Here is an 18,481-nt window from a genome sequence, read left to right on the forward strand (position 1 = left end):
CTGATAAGTTTGTTAGCAGTGGCCTGCCGCCTTTCAAAAGCTCCACCTTGTACCTTCTACTGGTTTGCAGTCTGCCATCTAGTCAGTCATTTTTCCAGCTGATTGAACTTAAGTACAGACTAAAATGCGTGAAAAGATTTGAAATGTATCGAAACTACGTGACGTAACAAACCCTGTTTTTGGAACAGTGGATGTATTGATGGCTTTTCCAGGAGCCTCATATTGCTTGAAGCATATAAAACAAACAATGATCCAAGTGTCATTGCTGGTTACTTTATGGACGCAGTGATCAAAACCGGGGGTTGTCCTGCAAGACTGAGATTAGATTTAGGTACAGAAAATGTTCATGTGGCCGAGATGCAAAGAGTTTTGCACTTTTCAGATGGTCAACCTGAAGCAGATAATGTAACATTTGGTCCAAGCACTGGAAATCAGCTAATTGAAAGATGGTGGCTCGTCTTGCGTAGTGAATGTATCCAGTTTTGGATTGACCTTTTTGACAAACAGAGAGGATGGACATTTCTCAAACACCTTCTTGGACAAATCACTTATCTAGTTCTGTTTTCTTCCCACAGTCCAGGTGAGCTTGATTTAGTGACTAATATACATGCACACTATTTGTGTTTCATTTATACTTCACATATAAAGTTATATATATATATATATATATATATATATATATATATATATATATATATATATATATATATATATATATATTGAAAGAATTAATTAATGACTAGATTATTTTTTACTTGATTGCTGGGGAGAGATAATGAGTGTGACGCAAATGCTGAGTAGAACGAGATTTATTCAGTGCAAGTCCAGAACCTTACTTGTTGTCACAGTTCAAGTCATAATCCAATACCAGAGGGTTATCCACCATTGAACAATAACCAGCACAAATATATGAGACATAATGTAAACTTTAGATGACTAGGTAGATAGCTTAGCTTCTTTCACTGAAGTTTTTTTTAAAGTTGCTACTTGTGTGTACATACAGAACACGAACACTTGTATTTGTGGTCTTTGACATCTTTGATTTGTAAGTGATATATAAAAACAATTGATAATCAAACTTTGACGGCTTTCTTTAATTAATTAAAAACACAATACTTGTACTTTTTACTTTCAGTACTTGAGTAATACATTTTAGAATAAACTACTTGCAATACTTAAGTACAAAAAATGCTGAATGCTTCTGTACTTCTACTTAAGTAAAGTTTTTAAAGAACACTTCAACTTCTACTCAAGTCAATTTTTTGATAGAGTACTTGTACTTTTACTCAAGTATGGGTCTCTAATACTTTATACAACACTGGGTGTGGAGGGACAGGTGAGAAACTTCATTGCAGGGTTGCAACTACATACTTTCTGAGGTGTATGCAAACATACTATCGGCGCCCCCCGCATTTGACTTTTATTTGTAACATTCTCTAAACGTGAGTTTTCAATGAAAAAAAGTCACACAACCAATTGATAAAATTCATATCCAATATTAACTATATACAGTCATTGTGAAGTCCTTCAGTTAACTTCTGTTTACCCTCCACTGTCTGCAGGCCTTGTTGCATATATTTTGCAATTAGTAAATCAATATAGGCCTACAATTAAGACAGTAAAAAGACCAAAAAGTAGGAGAAGGAGTTATAGGCTACTGAGTGTTTTCATTACATGAATGCAGATTGGCATTTTTCACAGGTAATGGGGAACTTCCCGTTTCTTCTTTCACAAACGAATGTGTTAATTTATGTTGCCTAACAAAACCGATACAACAGAAGACGTTCAGCTTAACACATAGATTTGCAAACTCTACCTTAATTATTTGTATGTGGTCGTCCTCACGTTATCTATCATTGATTTGGGCTAGAGCGACTAGTTTATCAGGTGACCAGTCGGCTAAAAATGCTTAGTAGTTTGGTGCTGTGAGACATTTTACTGCACAACAAAATGATTTCACGTTGGGCTTAGAGGGCAAACGGTAGATTTGAATTTGGTAGATGTGTATGTGACCTGGCTGGTGGGGCACAAGAGAAGAAGTCTATCTGTGACCGTGTGCTGTGCTGAAGACGCTTCCTTCCACTCGCTGAACTGAACTGCTGCTGCAGCGCATCTGGTGTTAATGGAAGAGAGAGGTCGGGTGTGTGCGAGGTGGGGGCTCATTTCAGGGCATTGTTTTTAATCGCTCAGGTTTTCTAAAGATCATTTTAAACAGACCTCAGTAACATGTTAATAATAATAAATTTTTTTAAAAACCGAAGTTTCAAAAGGGCACTTTCGTTGAAAAAGGGCAGAGTTGGTGGTGCTTTAGCACCACCTGATGTCTATGTGTGCACACTACTGTACCAAGGGTTGGAGGAAGGTACTCGTACATAGAATTGTATATCTGGAACATTTTTGGGATTTGCTTTCAGTATGCACATATGATTGCAATTCTATATTCTGAAAAGTCTGTTAATTGACTTTATTGTGAACTTCATGTTGAGAGATGTTCATGAGAGATGTTGACCATATGTGTGTGGACCCTCACTTGCAGACCAAAAAGACTAATACATTTGTTTCATCATCACTTTGTGTATGTATTGAGGGTGTTCCATACCACTCCGTAGTGTTTCTGTCTAATATGGTGTACTATATTGTATAAATATAGCGCGCGTGTGTGTGTGTGTGTGTGTCTATGTTGTACAATATTCTCATCTGGTAGTCATGAACACTCAGTAAAAGTGACACAATTAAGACCTACAGACCAAGGTGACAGGACAAAATTATCTTAAATGAATGGCAGGTACCTCATCTTGTGAGGTCAGTCTAAGGTCAGTCTAAACAATCCTGTTGGTAAAACTAATAAAGACAGTCTCACTAATAACCTGAAGGTGATAAGATATCATTTTGTAAAAGAATAAAAAAGTAATTCTAGTAAATCCAAATGTGCATGGTCAAGCACCCAGCCTGAGGGACCAACCTCCCCCGCAACACAAACACACCCCTCCTCTATCTTCTCCCAATCTGTTCATTAATGATTTCCTGCACCTGTGCCTTCCTTGCCTTTTGGGTCTGCTGTTTTAGCCCACAGCAACGCTCATCCAGGACTGTACGTCGTTTCCTCTCTGCTCTTGACTTCTAGCTTTACTGCTAGTGTTATTCTTCATGTTTGCTTTTAGAGAGTGTGCTGCTGTGCTTCTTTGGGTCTTATCAGTATAGAGACACTCTACACCTGGACTTGTGTTTCACTCCCTCCATGCACCCATCACACAAATCAGTTAAATGCCAGTAGCAATATTCCAAAATTCACATAAGTTAATAAATATATTAATATAATACTTTTTATGTTCTGGACACACATACAAAATCATTATTAACTTCTAGGGGGGATTGCCAAATTATCAAAGGTTGAATTTACTCAAGAAATGCCCGTAGGCCGAGTAGTTTACAGTAATATTGACTGATTAACCCTTCGCGTTCCTCAGTGCAGCACTTTCACATTTCCCTTGTACATTCAGTAATGAAGAATCAGGCAGATAGATCACACTACTGATGTGTTGGAAAAATTATATGGTATATTCTGGTGTATGGACTGTAACTGCATGAGGTCAGCTAGGACACTTCTGAAAATTGTTTCTTATTGAGTGAGATTAAATCTATTGGAATCAAACATGAACAAATTAAATAATTCACAAACAACTGAAAAGAATATTTTTTATGATTATGCAAACGAGTAATAAAAACTATAAACAATGAAGCAAACAGGCCTGCAGCTCTAATAATAACAGCTCATGTTATTATTGTGGCTGTGTACGTTCCCCCCTCGGCTAACCCGAAGACAGCATGTGACGTCATTCACTCAACAATAGCGCATCTCCAGACTCAACACCCGAGTGCATTCATCACTATATCGGGTGATTTCAACCATATCACCATGGCTAAAGTGCTACCGAACTTCACACAGTATGTGGACTGTCCTACCAGAGAAGAAAGAACATTGGACCTGTTATATGCGAACGTTAGGGATGCATACAGCTGTTCCCCTCTACCCCCTCTGGGTAGGTCAGATCATAACTTGGTGAATCTCAGCCCCTTGTATGTGCCCCTGGTAAAGAGCCGGCCTGTAACAACACGGACAGTGAGGAGATGGTCTGAGGATACATTTGTGGAACTGCAGGACTGTTTTGAGACTACAGTTTGGCCAAATCTCTATGAGCCACATGGAGAGGACATCGATGGGCTCACTGAGTGTATCACGGACTACATTAAATTCTGTGTGGACTCCACTGTCCCAACCAAAACTGTTAAATGTTACCCAAACAACAAGCCGTGGGTAACAAAGGACATTAAAGCTCTCTTAAATGACAAAAAGAGGGCTTTCAGAACTGGAGACAAGGAGGAGGTGAGAACGACCCAGAGGAAATTGAAGACAACCATCAGGGAGGCTAAAAATAGGTACAAGAGAAAGCTGGAGTTGAAACTTCAAAAAAACAACCTAAGAGAGGTCTGGAGTGGAATGAGGACCATCACTGGCTTCAGGACTAGTAAGAACAGAGGAGTGGAAGGCAACATGGACAGGGCTAATGAGTTAAATCTGTTTTTTAACAGATTCAACATTACAGGTTCTGTCCCCCCCTGTCTGGATCCCTCAGATGGCCCTCAGAAGCCCACTGTACCATCCACCCCTCCTCCTTCTCCTTCCCCTGATGGTCTGCCTCCCTCCCCCGATGGTCTGCCTCACACCTCCACCACCCCTTCACACATCACCTCTACACTGTCTATCACCACTGACCAGGTGAGAAGACAACTTAAAAGACTCCAGAACAATAAGGCTGCAGGACCTGATGGCATCCCCCCCAGGGTGCTTATAGCCTGTGCCGACCAGCTTGGGGGAGTTCTTAAATATGTTTTCGACTTGAGCCTGAGTCTACAGAGGGTTCCAGTGCTGTGGAAGACGTCGTGCATTGTTCCTGTCCCGAAGACGCCGAGACCGAGCGGCATCAAGGACTACAGGCCTGTAGCATTGACGTCTCACATTATGAAGACCATGGAAAGGCTCATCCTGGATCAGATACGGCCTATGGTTCAGCCACTTCTGGATCCAATCCAGTTCGCCTATCAGCCACGTCTGGGAGTTGATGATGCCATCATATACCTCCTGAACAGAGTCTACGCTCATCTAGACAGGCCAGCCAGCACAGTGAGGATCATGTTTTTCGATTTCTCCAGTGCTTTTAATACCATTCGGCCTGATCTCCTGAGTGAGAAACTGAAAAGGATGAAGGTGGATACCCCCATTGTGACCTGGATTACTGACTACCTTACCGGCAGACCACAGTATGTACGTTTGCAGCAGTGTGTGTCGGACAGGGTGGTTAGCAACGTTGGTGCTCCACAGGGGACTGTCCTCTCTCCCTTCCTTTTCACTCTCTACACCACGGACTTCAACTACTGCACAGAGACTTGCCACCTTCAGAAGTTTTCTGATGACTCAGCAATAGTTGGATGTATCAGCAAGGGTGATGAGGATGAGTATCGGACGACGGTGAATGACTTTGTTGAATGGTGCGAGATGAACCATCTGCAGCTTAATTTAACAAAGACTAAAGAACTGGTTGTGGACCTGAGGAGGGAAAAGGCACCGGTGACCCCTATGTCCATCAGGGGGGTCAGTGTTGACATGGTTGAACACTACAAATATCTAGGTGTTCACATTGACCATAAACTGGACTGGGGTATGAACACTGATGTCCTCTACAGGAAGGGCCAAAGTCGCCTCTATTTTTTGAGGCGTCTGAGGTCTTTCAACATCTGCCGGACCATGCTGAAGATCTTCTATGAGTCTGTTGTGGCGAGTGCTATCCTGTATGCTGTGGCATGTTGGGGGAGTAAGCTGAAGGTGGCAGATGCCAACAGACTTAATAAACTGATTCGTAAGGCCGGTGATGTTGTGGGTGTGGAGCTGGACTCGCTGACGGCAGTGTCAGAAAGGAGGACTCTGTCTAAGCTGAGGGGTATTATGAACAATGTATCCCACCCACTCTACAACACTGTAATGAGACACAGGAGTACTTTCAGTGAGAGACTCATAAATCCAAAATGCACTACAGAGCGCCACAGAAGATCATTTTTACCTGTGGCCATTAAACTATACAACTCCTCTTTAAAAGCATAATGCTCAATATTCATCTGTGTAATGTTTACTACTAGTATTACCTTCAAATGTGCAATACTATTATTATTACAAGATCATACAATATTATTATTACGTTTCAAATGTGCAATACCCTCTCAATAACAACAACAATTGCATCTGACACTTCACACTTTATTTTTATTTCTACTGACACTTTATTTTTTATTCTATTGACACGTTATTTTATTTATTTCTATTTCTTCTCCTAAACTCTGTTTGATTTGTTATTTAATTATGTAAATATTTTTGGTATTTTTTATATAGTGTACTTTTATTAATAGGAGCAGCCGTAACAATTGCAATTTCCCCCAGGGGATTAATAAAGTATTTCTGATTCTGATTCTGATTCTGATTCTGAGCTCTACATCTGGATAGGTCTGTGCATACAAATGTGACCCTGAAAGGGGATATGAAAATTTAATGTAATAATATATACAACTCAGTGTGTGCAAGTGTGGGATGTGCGTGTGTTGCACAACATTATTTCGGACTAGAGGTGCTAAGAGTTTGAGCTTTAAGAGTTCTTATCTCGGAAGGTTAGCAGTCCCCACTTTGTGAAATTCCATTAAAACCCTTGCACCTCTTTGCCTCACTCCCCTGTGTTACATAACCACACTACTGGGAAGGGGAGAGGGGCAGGCTGTTGTGGAGTTGAACCCAGAGAAGAGAGAGGTGTAGGTGTGTGTGTGTGTGTGTGTGTGTGTGTGTGTGTGTGTGTGTGTGTGTGTGTGAGGTGTGTGTGTGTGTGTGTGTGTGTGTGTGTGTGTGTGCGTGTGTGTGAGGTGTGTGTGTGTGTGTGTGTGTGTGTGTGTGTGTGTGTGTGTATGTGTATGGGTGTGTGTGTGTGTGTGAGGTGTGTGTGTGTGAGGTGTGTGTGTGTGTGTGTGTGTGTGTGTGTGTGCGTCTGTGTGAGGTGTGTGTGTGTGTGTGTGTGTGTGTGTGTGTGTGTGTGTGTGTGTGTGTGTGTGTGTGTGTGTATAAAAGTTTTGGTTCTGCCCAGTAACAGGCACTTGTGCAGACAGAGGATGGATCAGACAGACAGGACGCATGTGGTGTGGCTAACGGCTACACTTCTCTCCTTCCCCCTCCTTACACTATGTGACCCACTGTGAGTATACAGTCTCTCTCACACACAAAACGGCATGTGAAATTTAAATAAGTAACAATGTTTGTGTTAGGAATGCATAAACAGCATTGTAGAAGATTCTATGGGAAGTACACAGGATTTTTATACTGATACATTTTGTAAATTCATAGTTAGGCACAGAGATTGCTTTTAGCATTCTGGAGACAGACTTTGAACCTGTTGCAAACATCTGGAAGATATTTTCAACAGAAATATTTCTTCAAACTTATAGCAGTAACATCATTAGTAAGTAGCAAAAACTTCATTACTGGGGTGTCTAAAGACAACATGATCATTAATCTGTGATAGCCCGGCTATCCAGAAAATCTCCCAAAGTTAACGAGAAAAATAAGAACTCCAGTGCCCATTTCTGTACCTATTGTCCTTCCAGCTTCATAATGTCCGCCCCACATCTGCTGAGGATGGGCAGCCAGGAGAAGGTGTTTGTAGAGGCACAGGATTATAATGGAGGAGACCTGCCCGTGAGGATTACCGTGAAGAACTACCCATGGAAAACACTAGAACTAACTTCCAGTCCAGTGGTCCTCAAAGCTAGAGATGACTACCAGGCACTTGTAGATATTAAGGTTAGTGGTACCCAGCCAAGGATCAAATGTATATACTGCCGATTTTGTCTACCAGCACACTTTGTGAGCACACTTTATGTGCTGAAGGATGAGAATCAGTGTGGTGAGGTGAGGGGTGGTCACGTGTAGTCCTTTAAACTTATTGGAGATGCAATTTAAATGTCCTGACAACTTCCCAAATAACAAACATGGGTTAAAGTTCCGTCATTTGAAATTTTGGGGGAAAACATCCGTCAAATCATAATAATAAACCACACACGTGCGCGTGCTATCTGTTTGATCCTCTCACTGGCGCTTATCAGCACTGGATGGATGACGGCAGTGTCATTTGATTGACTTGCGGGTCATCCCGCCTTCTGATTTTCGGACATTACGTAGAAAAGTTACCTCCTTCCTGCCTTAAGTCCAGTTTGTTTTGGTCAGTTTATGTTTTCAACTTGTTTTGTCATGCCGAAGACATTGCTCCGATTCAATCGACATAAACATCATACAGGCGGTCCCCGGGTTACGAGGTTCCCGAGTTACGATAAACGGAACTTGGTGTTTGGTGTGCGCGGTGGAAAAATACCTCCTGACAAGGACGCCTCCAAGTGTTTCATGCTCCAACCTATCTTTGGGTCACCCAGCTGGGCCTCCCTAAATTGTTCTGCACCAAAGGATTCGAGGATCGGCATGGGCGACCTGTATGTTGGTCTGAGCGCCGCGCAGCACCTGAGCTCGGGGTCGTGCGTGTCAGCCTTCATGCAGTGTCTGCATCCTCCGTCCAAACACAGCCTGCGTGACAAGGCGTCTGCGTTCCCGTGAATTTTACCCGGTGCACAATGGAGAATTTAAACTCCTGCAGTCTGGCCAACCATCTGGCCAGCTGCCCCTCAGGATCATGAAGGTTCAGAAGCCACTGTAGTGACGCGTGCGCACCTGGAAAGGCAAGCCGCACACATAGGGCCTGAGATTCTCCAGACACGCGATCATCACAAGTAATTCATGTCTCGTCACACAGTCAGGGCCGGCCCTTCCATTAGGCGACAGGCAAATGCTAGGGGTGCCGTCTGTCCAGGGGGGCGCTCGCGTGCATGCGTTTTTTTTTTTTTTTTTTTTTTTTACAAATGAACAATTAATAAATGTGAAAACAAGCAAAGTCCACATAATCATAATTTCATTGTTTAATAATATTAGTCAAATTAATAATTCTTATAATAACAACACACAACACCTCTCACCCGCGCGCCAACCCGCCCTCCCGCACGCGCTCTGCGCACCTCGTTACTGTTTCTCTGTGGGGAAAAAGACACCACAGAGTGAGTGACATCTCCTCGAAAAGACGTCAAAAAGGCAGAAGTCCTCTGGTGCCCAGGGTAGTAAAAGGAGAAAAGTGGAGGAAGAAAGGTGGCAAAAAAACAGGTAATATAGTGGTAATATGTGGTGAATTAACACTATACCATTGGCGTCAGGGCCTTCAACGCCTTCTCTGAAGGTTAATTGATCTTTAAAAGGATGCTTTATCTATTATATGTAATATATGTTAATAACGCTTCACGAATAATAATAATTTTCCCTATAAATCGGCTTTCAAATCCACTTTTCGTGCATGTGATGGAAAAAAAAAACTTAGTGCTGAAATAAAAAATCAACCAATCAGAATATTTCACACTGTTGTTTCTAGGTAAAAGAGAGAAAGGCCCTCCCCCCAGGAACTTCTGTTTATCTGTCACCTACCCTTGTCTTTTACATTGAGAGCTTTTATTATAGATATAGTTATAGCAGTTTTATCAACCAATCATATTATCAAAATAGAATCGTGGGGGCGTGCTCCAATTGTCTCTCATTTTATTTGAAACAAATCCAAAATGTTGCCAATTTGAAACTGTTGTGTTTTTCTTCTAAACCAGCTCTCTTGACTCACAACTAACACTCAATCGTCATTGTGGCTTTTCCCCTTTGTATGATCTTAGTGAAAACCGCCACTGTCATCATACTGCCCAATCCTAGTAGGTGCTATTATTAGCTTAGCTCAGCAAGTTTTTTAAATAAATATATATTAAAACACACATATGCTCCTCTGTTCATTGCAGATGCACTTTTGAAATAATAATGTTGCAGTAGGCAAATTGCCCTAATTTGCACTGGTGGTAGTTGTTGTTTTTTATTTTTTTTACATTTATTATTTATATTTAAAAGTTGTTCTCTGCACTACGTTATGTAAAATAGTTTTAAAATATTTATTGTGCAACACCTTTATATTTATTGCTTGTTATATGGTAATATTTAAGTCATTTGCGTTTTATTTGTTTCTTTAATAGTGACACAATCAACCCAATGATTGATGATGCAGGGGGCACCAACCACAATCTCGCCTAGGGCACCACATTGGTCAGGGCCGGCTCTGCACACAGTAGTTCCTTTCTGCCTTACTCAAAGCGCAACTGTAGTACCCTACAATACGCTCAGTGCCATCGTGCACCTGAGAGAGTACGCCTCCGATGCCATCGTCGCTCGCGTCCGTATCAATGACAAACTCCCTGCCAAAATCAGGGCATGCCAGTATGGGTGCGCTACACAGCCTTTCCTTCAGTCCCATAAACGTGCTCTCACACCTGGGTGACCACACAAACTTGCCCCCAGTGAGGCCGTGAAGCGGCGCTGCAACCTCCGCGAATCCACACACGAACTTTCTATAGTAAGAGGCCAGAAAGCTCCTAACCTGTTTTGTGTTTGTTGGGCGAGGCCAGTTTTTCACCGCCTCTGTTTTTGCCGGGTCCGTACCGATGCCCTCGCTACTGATAACGTGACCCAGAAAATTAAGCCACCGTTGTAGCAGGTTGCTCGGTTAGGGGAACCTGCCAATACCCACTGCGCAAGTCTAGGGAGGTAAACCATGCAGAGCCTGTGAGCAGCTCGAGGGACTCGTAGATCCTCGGCAGCGGGTACGCGTCGAGTTTCGTGACTGCATTGAGTCGCCTGTAGTCCACACAGAACCTCCAGTCACCATTTTTCTTCTGCACCAGGACCACAGGCGAGGCCCACGGGCTACTCGAAGGCTCAATAATGCTGGCTTCAGCCATGCTATTAATTAGCTCCTCCGCCATTCTACGCCTCGTGAGTCCACATTTCGCGAACGGCCCTAGCGACCTCTGGGCGTTCCAGCCCATCCCGTTTGCTGCGCTCGTGTGTTAGTCTGCTCCCCAAGTGCACCCCCAACGGTACACCACCAAACGAAATAGCCCCGGTACCGCAGTGCACAGCCGCCCCTGCACGCCTCAACAAATCTAAACCCAGGATGCACTCATAACAGGTGTGGCCTAGCCAAAACTTCTGGATAAATGGGCCCAAGCCGAAGTCTACGCTCGCCATAGTGTGGTCATGGAGCACCACCCTTTTCCCCGACACTGTAACGAGGTTAAGATGCTCCCCCTTAATAACCTTAGCCTCAGCCCCAACTGTCGTATTCATGTGCCGCGCCAAACAGAATTCTGTCAATAGCCTCCCGAGAACTGCCACCTGCAGTAGTCTAGGTGGCAGTTCTCGCGAGGCTAGTGATAGAATTCTGTTTGGCGTGGCACATGAATGCTTTAAAAAAATAATAAAAATTGAAAACTGAAAATACGGGAAAAAAACAAATACGGGATGACGCCGGGACAGAGCGGTAAAATACGGGATTTTCCCAGCCAAAACGGGACACTTGACAGGTATGCACGGAACAAACACATATTCGTCCCCAACAACCATAACTAAAAACATCAACATAACGATCAACTCACTTATTTTAAACGGACTATTTACAACTCTCTCTCTCTCATCTCCCAGCCTCCTCTGCTGACGTGTGGGCGGGCTCAGTCCGTGTGCCCGGCGCCGTCACATAATACTTTATAAATGTGTTTGTAACGTGCGAGAACTAGGAGAAGGACACAAATGCTGCTGAGAGTCAGATTTATTGGAAGGAGCAGGAGTTACCTCCTGTCAGAGTCCTGCACGGGTCCGTTTTTTGAGACCCGTACCCACCCATACCCGCAGAGTACAGCACCTACCCATCCGCGAACCCGTGGCTATTTCAAAGTTAAATCCGTACCCACCCGGACCCGTTAATATTCTACCCATTACCCGCCCGTGAAGAATCACACAATTTGAAAGTAGTCCTATAGAGCACTTTATTTTTCAACGCGCCTCTGAAAAAACGTCAGTACAACACAAAATAAAATCTAAGGTTGCTGTGCAGGAACAGTATTCCTATCTATAAGTAGCAACTGGTAAAACACAAGAAAATGTATGTAACCAACCGGTGCCATAACACAATGCAAAACGAGAGGGAACAAATGCCAGTATAACAACTAAATAAAACCGCATAGGTTCACAGTGGTAGTAGTTGCCAATCTGCTGTGGCGGGAGCAGCACGCTAAGTTCTCTCTCGTCATTTTTCCTTGTTCTAGCATGGCCACCCATTTAGCTTTGTAACCACCAAGCAAGCTACAATAAATGCCCGGTACTGCGTTATAACCAGCCTCTGCTCATGTTTCCGCTGGAAAAGAACCAAAGTTTGGGTGTTACCCAGGGGGGTGTTATTTTAACAGGGGGGATGCATCCCCAGTGGTGTAGTTGGAGTGTGTAGGGGGGAGCAGCGACGTTCACCACAACAACTTCGCTTCGCCACCACGATCAGGAGGCGGTAATCAGGCAAAAAGTAACGTTCATTACGTAGCAAATAAAAGCCTACTAAAAATCACCACTTATTCACGTGCTACCCACCCGTATTTAACTTACCCGCCCGCATACCCACCCGTAAAATTACGGTATGTGTAAATCCCACCCGTTTCAGCATCTATTTCCCGTACCTGTGGGTACCCGACCCGGTGCAGGACTCTACCTCCTGTCTCCTAACCAGATCAGCTCGAATCGCTCTTGAACAGCAAGGCATTACATTTACATACACACACACAAACAGTTTCCAGACAAACAAACACTGCCGATGCAATGATAAAACTCCTTGGGTGAACGATAGCACAACAAACTCATTGACTAACAACTCTCGGACATGACAAAGAATACACCAAAGACGAACAGGTTATCACACAAACAGTAAACAAACAAACGCATTCAAAATGGAAATACAATTAACCGGACTAACGCAAAACAGACTTAGCGAATGCAACTACCCTTACTAACGAACGATCAGGAGACAATAACAAAAAGACTCAATAAGGAACACGAAAACTAAACATATGATGATCAATGAAACAGCTAGAAACAGATCTAACAGAATAGACCAAACGCTAAACATACAACAATCAAGGAGAAAAACCAAGGACAGATCCGATAACGAACACAGGGAACAGAACACACAAACTCTCGCAACAGTAGGTTAACCAAACTGACTTACAAGGAAAGACTGGGCACACGGGAATATAAACCAAACACATCAAGGAGTGTTTTGACAGCTGATCAGGACTAATAATGGGCGGCGGGTTCAAGGGGCGTGACAGGGGAACGCTACGGAGATTCAACTAAAAACGAAACTACATGAAACATGTAACTACATGAAACTACATGAAACATGAAGACCTCACATAGGTTGGGGCGGAGTAGATGTTACAGTGTTTATTGTGTAGAATTAGGCAAAAGAGGCTGTGTCCCAACTATACCACATTTTCAGTAATTGCTGGCATTGTCTTTTGCCAGGAAAAATTTTCAGTCAAATGAAAATGTCTTGCTTTAACCCATGATTAAAGTTCACATGAGCTAATTTCTATGGTACTCTTGAATACTATTGATTCAGCTACATGGAGAAAACTGGGGTTGAAGTACAAAAAACTACTGCATTTACCTGTATGATTAGCAATCCTTGCAAAAACATCCAAAAAGCGTGAAATACTATTGGATTACTAATGGATAATGAAGTCCTATAAAGTCCCAAACTGGTCTCTTTGCAATGGTTCAGATCCCTGATAGCAGAGACTACTTCAGTGATGACCCCCTGGAGAAGCAGTATGTGTACCTGCAGGCACAGTTTCCCTCAAGTGTGTTGGAGAAGGTCGTCATGGTTTCCTTCCAGTCAGGCTACATATTCATTCAGACAGACAAGTCCATCTACACACCGAGCAGCACAGGTAATACAGTCTTTAACACACCAACAACATGCTAAATGCTGCTCCCAAATGGCCAAACTATAAACTGTTTGTATGCAAAGATTTTAAATGAAACAGTCCTGAGGCTGGACCTGCATCCTTTCTTGAAAGAAAGCAACAAACAAACTTACTACTAAATAAATTAAAGGATTGATTCATAAACAAACAACAGGTAAACAAAGTAACAAGTAAACACCTACTGACTTAAGCTGTTATTCAAAAGCTGTCCTCAAGTTTAGTTTAAAATCAACACACAGACCTGTTCAAATCAAACTGGCCCATATTTGTTTGTCTTTCTCTTCCAGTTCAATACAGGATCTTCTCAGTAACTCCTGATCTGCAGCCTCTGGATGAGGGTGGCGTGTCGGTGGAAATCATAGTAAGGCGAGTTCTAGGTAGCACATTCAGGTAAAACTGGGTAGTACAATCAGCACAGAGGGCTGAGTTTTTGGCTGATATTGCAGCACTAAGCTGGGTGGAAGGCAAGGAAGTTAACATCTGTACACACTCTGCGTACGTGGTAGAAGTGGTTCATGTAGAACTCTGTACAAAGAGAGCAGGTTACACCACTTCAGGAGGTAAATTCATTAAATGATAAGAAGATGTAAAAGGTGTTACTGTTGGTAAGAGTTGCTATCATTAAATGTTCAAGTTATCAAAAGGGGGCAATTTAATACAGAGTGAATGCAGCTACGGACGTGGCCGCTAAAAAGAGGCAGGATATGTTACAGGAGCCCATCAGATGGTTTGCAGGGCAGAGGACAGTGGTCTCCTCTGCCATAGGATTCAGAGCTACGTAAACTACAGGAAAAATGTTGTGGTTAAACAAAGGTGGTAAATGAGGTAAGGAGGTTTGGAAAGGACCTAGAGACCGTTTTACCAAGTCAATTGATTAATTCAGTGTTGTCTGAAGCACAAGGGGTAGCAAAAATGAAGGAAAATGTGTTACTGGTCACATCCATACTTAACTGACTTAATAGCAGACTGGACTGAAAATGTGAATATCTGTAATGCACATAACTTGTGTTTTAAGACCAGGTCTAAGCAAGTTTCCTGGGCAATAGGAGCCAGGAGAGGAGATCCAGACTGACTACACTGACATATTAATACCAGTACGGGGACTAAGGTATTTGTTAGTGACTGTGGATAAATTCTTATGTTGGGTCTGCAAAATGTTGATAAAATTACTGGATACTGCACCATTGTATAATAAATTAAGTGTACTCAGATAATGGGATGCACTTCACTAGCTAGAAGCTAAAATTTGTGGAACAAAATTTGGGTTTGAGACACAAATATGGGTTGGTTTATCATTCTCAATCTCAGGGTAAATTGGAAAGGATAAATGGTAACAGGATAAAGGAAAAGATATGTGCACAAATGTATGTGTTTGTATTGTTGGCCAGAAGATCTTCAGTGAAGTTTGTTACAGGATTCACTCCGTATGAGCTCATATGACAGTGAGAAGTTTTCGGGGGCCCCCCAACGCGCTTGCGACATCCGACAGGAAAATCACAAGGTTGCACAAATAATGGTAAAATGCATTAAAAAGCTGTCTGTGAAGCTTATTCTGTCCAGGTGTAAGGAGAAGTGAGAATCAACGCCATGAGCAGATCCACCAGTCACCAAGTCATTGAGAAGACATCACACGCCATCCAATTGAAGGGCAAAGGAGAAATGTGGTATCACTTCAGCCAGTGCCGACCATCAGAACCATTGAGCGCGCAGAGATACGGAGCTCTCAAACAACGAGTTAAAATAACACTAGTGCTGGGGCACGTTAAAGGCCTAGTTTAACATTGTTTATTTGACTTTGTTTATTGTTGGTTTATTGTTATTTGTTTTTTGTTTGTTTGCGCATTATTATTAAAGTTGGCACCAATGTGATGATTATTATGTAACAGAATGTTAACGGGCCGCCCAATGGAGGATGGGTTCCCTTTTGAGTCTTGGACCTCCCAAGGTTTCTTCCTATTCCCCACCATCATAGGGAGTTTTTCCTTGCCACTGTCGCCTTTGGCTTGCTCACTAGGGATCTGGACCCGTATGATTGTTAACCTTGTAAATCCTGTAAAGCGATTTGTGACAACATGTGTTGTGAAAAGCACTATACAAATATATTTGATTTGATTTTGATTTGAATGTGAAGCCATAAAATATTTGTCTCACCAGGACATTCAGGGGACTGCCCCCTGTATGAGGGTCCATGGTGGGTCAAGGCCTTTATTATCTTAATAGTAACTGTAAAATTGTTGTTGTATTCCATGCGTAAGAAACTTAGTGTGATGCTTTATCAGCACTGTGATTGATGATGTCACTGTTGTATCATGGGGAGTCAGATGAGAGGGTAACATTGGAAGATATTTTGTGATTTCTGTTTTCTCAGAGATCAAGAGAGGGTCTGTTGTGATTTTGGGTTTATTTTTGCTTAGCACTAGCATTAGCAACAATATATTTTGCTTACCATTAACATAATATAGTAATTAAATATAACTACTGCATTAGATGTGTTTAAGCTGCAAACCCTAAGAAGGGCCTTGGGAAATCATGATGTGTAAGGAGTTTCAAAGAGAAGATGACCCGGTCAACGTGAAGTTGAGGACCGCAGTGTTAGACTGATAAAGGAGAAGTACAACATACCGGTGTAGGACAGCATCCCTTTGAACAGATATTCTAATATGTTGAAACAAATGGAAAAGTCATGTCTGCATGAACAGCAAAATCATGTTTGCTCAAACGACAACACTATGTAAGGTATAGAAGATCTAAGCGTTTGGGGGCGGAGAAATCGTATATAAAGACGGCATGTACAAACACTTGTTGGGTCTCTCTGATGTAAATGTTAGGATGTGAGATCCCCAGAGATATCTCTGTTTTAATAAAGGCCTTTTTGTTATTGCTATAATTTTGGTATGGTGGTTCCTGCTATCTCCTTCCCATCAAACGAACACACTGGGCTAAAGTGGTAGGTAGAAGTTTAAAGCCCCTCAACACCAGCCACGTACATACTGCTGTCTCTTAGGCCTTCACACTATCTGCGTTGTATTGTTTTGTTTCACTGGTCTCTGTATTCCCTAGTTTTTTGTTCCTATTTATTGATGGCCAACCCTGATCTTGAAAGGTGCTATAAAAATAAACATTATTTATTAATACAGTTTGTATCGGATATATAGATTTTGGATTATTTTTCTTGTCATTAGTTGTGCCACACACACAAACACACACACACACAATGTGCTGTGACCTTGTGATGCAGAAATGCCCTCTAATGGTCATGAAGATTACTCAGTTCTTTACATACACACACTTTCTGACACACACATATATGTAAACACTAGTTATTAGAGGGTAGGGTAATGTCCTAACTTTTTCCTCCATTAAAATGTAATACACATTTTTGTTTTGTTCATATTATTTATTCAGGAGTAAAACAATGTTAGTTTTTGTTTGTTTATTGTTTGTTGTGCAATTAAATCACACTTTCCCAGAAAAACAAGATTGGACAATGATATGTGAACATTTCTTAATAAAGTGCTGACTATTTAATGTGGAGTGTATATCTAAACTATATATAGGGAGGGAGATACACATGATAGGGATGGTTTCCTGGAGTTCTTCCTTTTGTTGAGGTGAAACACATTTCACATGACAGCTGATATGACTATGTGAACTTCTTTGACACAAAATTACTGGACTTCACAACTCAGAAAAAATCAGCACTATGAAGACTTGTGGGAACTTGTGGAAACCTGTGAACCTGTGTGGGAACCTTTGGAAGCTTGGAATTGACAGCAGTGATATTTGGTACAATCCCAAAGCTTAGTTTTCAAACATGAAGTGATACTTTGGCACTGAAAAATGTGCATGATGATGCTGAAGTATGAAGGAACCCTTTTATGCCCTCTCCTTCAAAATGCAGTCTCTTTTCTTTCTTTCTTTCTTTCTCTTTATTGCTCTCTCTCTCATTCTATATATCTCTCTCATTCACTCTTACATTTGCTTGTCATGCTGTCCAAGTCTGATCCTCGACACAAGGTTGATCCAAGAACAAGCAAAAGTGAGATCTAGACTGCATTTCATCAAATGCTTGTATATAGAGGAGACTATCAGTAGGCCTCAATGCCACTAATCCACACAATCTGGCTAATTGCTGCCCCCTCCTCCCTCCACACACACACACAGAGCAGAGTCACCTTCCTACATATTTCTTCTGTCCCCATCTGACCCAAAACTGTCCCGCTACTGTCATTACACACTGACCCACCTTCACCCTGGATCTCATCTGCTCAGTACCATAAATCTGCATTCATGTTTAGATGAGCTCTAGATAAGCTCTACATTAGCTCTAAACCTGCTGTTCCAGTGCTATGGAAGCTTTGGTTGCTACATCATCATATTTTTAACACAGACCTGCTAACATTATGACTCACCCTCAGGACGGTTTGTTGGTCATTTCTTTGATGTTCGGTGGCTG

At 42.1% G+C, this 18,481-nt stretch overlaps 1 protein-coding gene across 8 annotated transcripts in view; it reads left to right on the top strand.

Moving 5' to 3' along the window:
* The window catches only part of LOC143473592 (complement C3-like), a 37,681-nt gene extending 21,538 nt beyond the window's left edge, over positions 1 to 16,143 (top strand). For 3 of the 8 annotated variants that reach the window (XM_076970656.1, XM_076970658.1, XM_076970657.1), the window contains exons 4-7: positions 7,179 to 7,286; positions 7,696 to 7,891; positions 13,821 to 13,989; positions 14,313 to 16,143. In XM_076970656.1, coding sequence (XP_076826771.1) covers positions 7,204 to 7,286; positions 7,696 to 7,891; positions 13,821 to 13,989; positions 14,313 to 14,419 — 555 coding nt within the window. In that variant the 5' untranslated portion in view covers positions 7,179 to 7,203 and the 3' untranslated portion in view covers positions 14,420 to 16,143. The remainder of the gene's footprint in view (positions 1 to 7,178; positions 7,287 to 7,695; positions 7,892 to 13,820; positions 13,990 to 14,312) is intronic. The other 5 variants (XR_013120564.1, XR_013120563.1, XR_013120562.1 and 2 more) reach the window with 5 other exon arrangements.
* The last annotated feature ends 2,338 nt before the right edge of the window (positions 16,144 to 18,481 follow it).

The sequence above is a fragment of the Brachyhypopomus gauderio genome, chromosome 13 (genome assembly GCF_052324685.1).
Source record: "Brachyhypopomus gauderio isolate BG-103 chromosome 13, BGAUD_0.2, whole genome shotgun sequence".
NCBI lineage: Eukaryota > Metazoa > Chordata > Actinopteri > Gymnotiformes > Hypopomidae > Brachyhypopomus > Brachyhypopomus gauderio.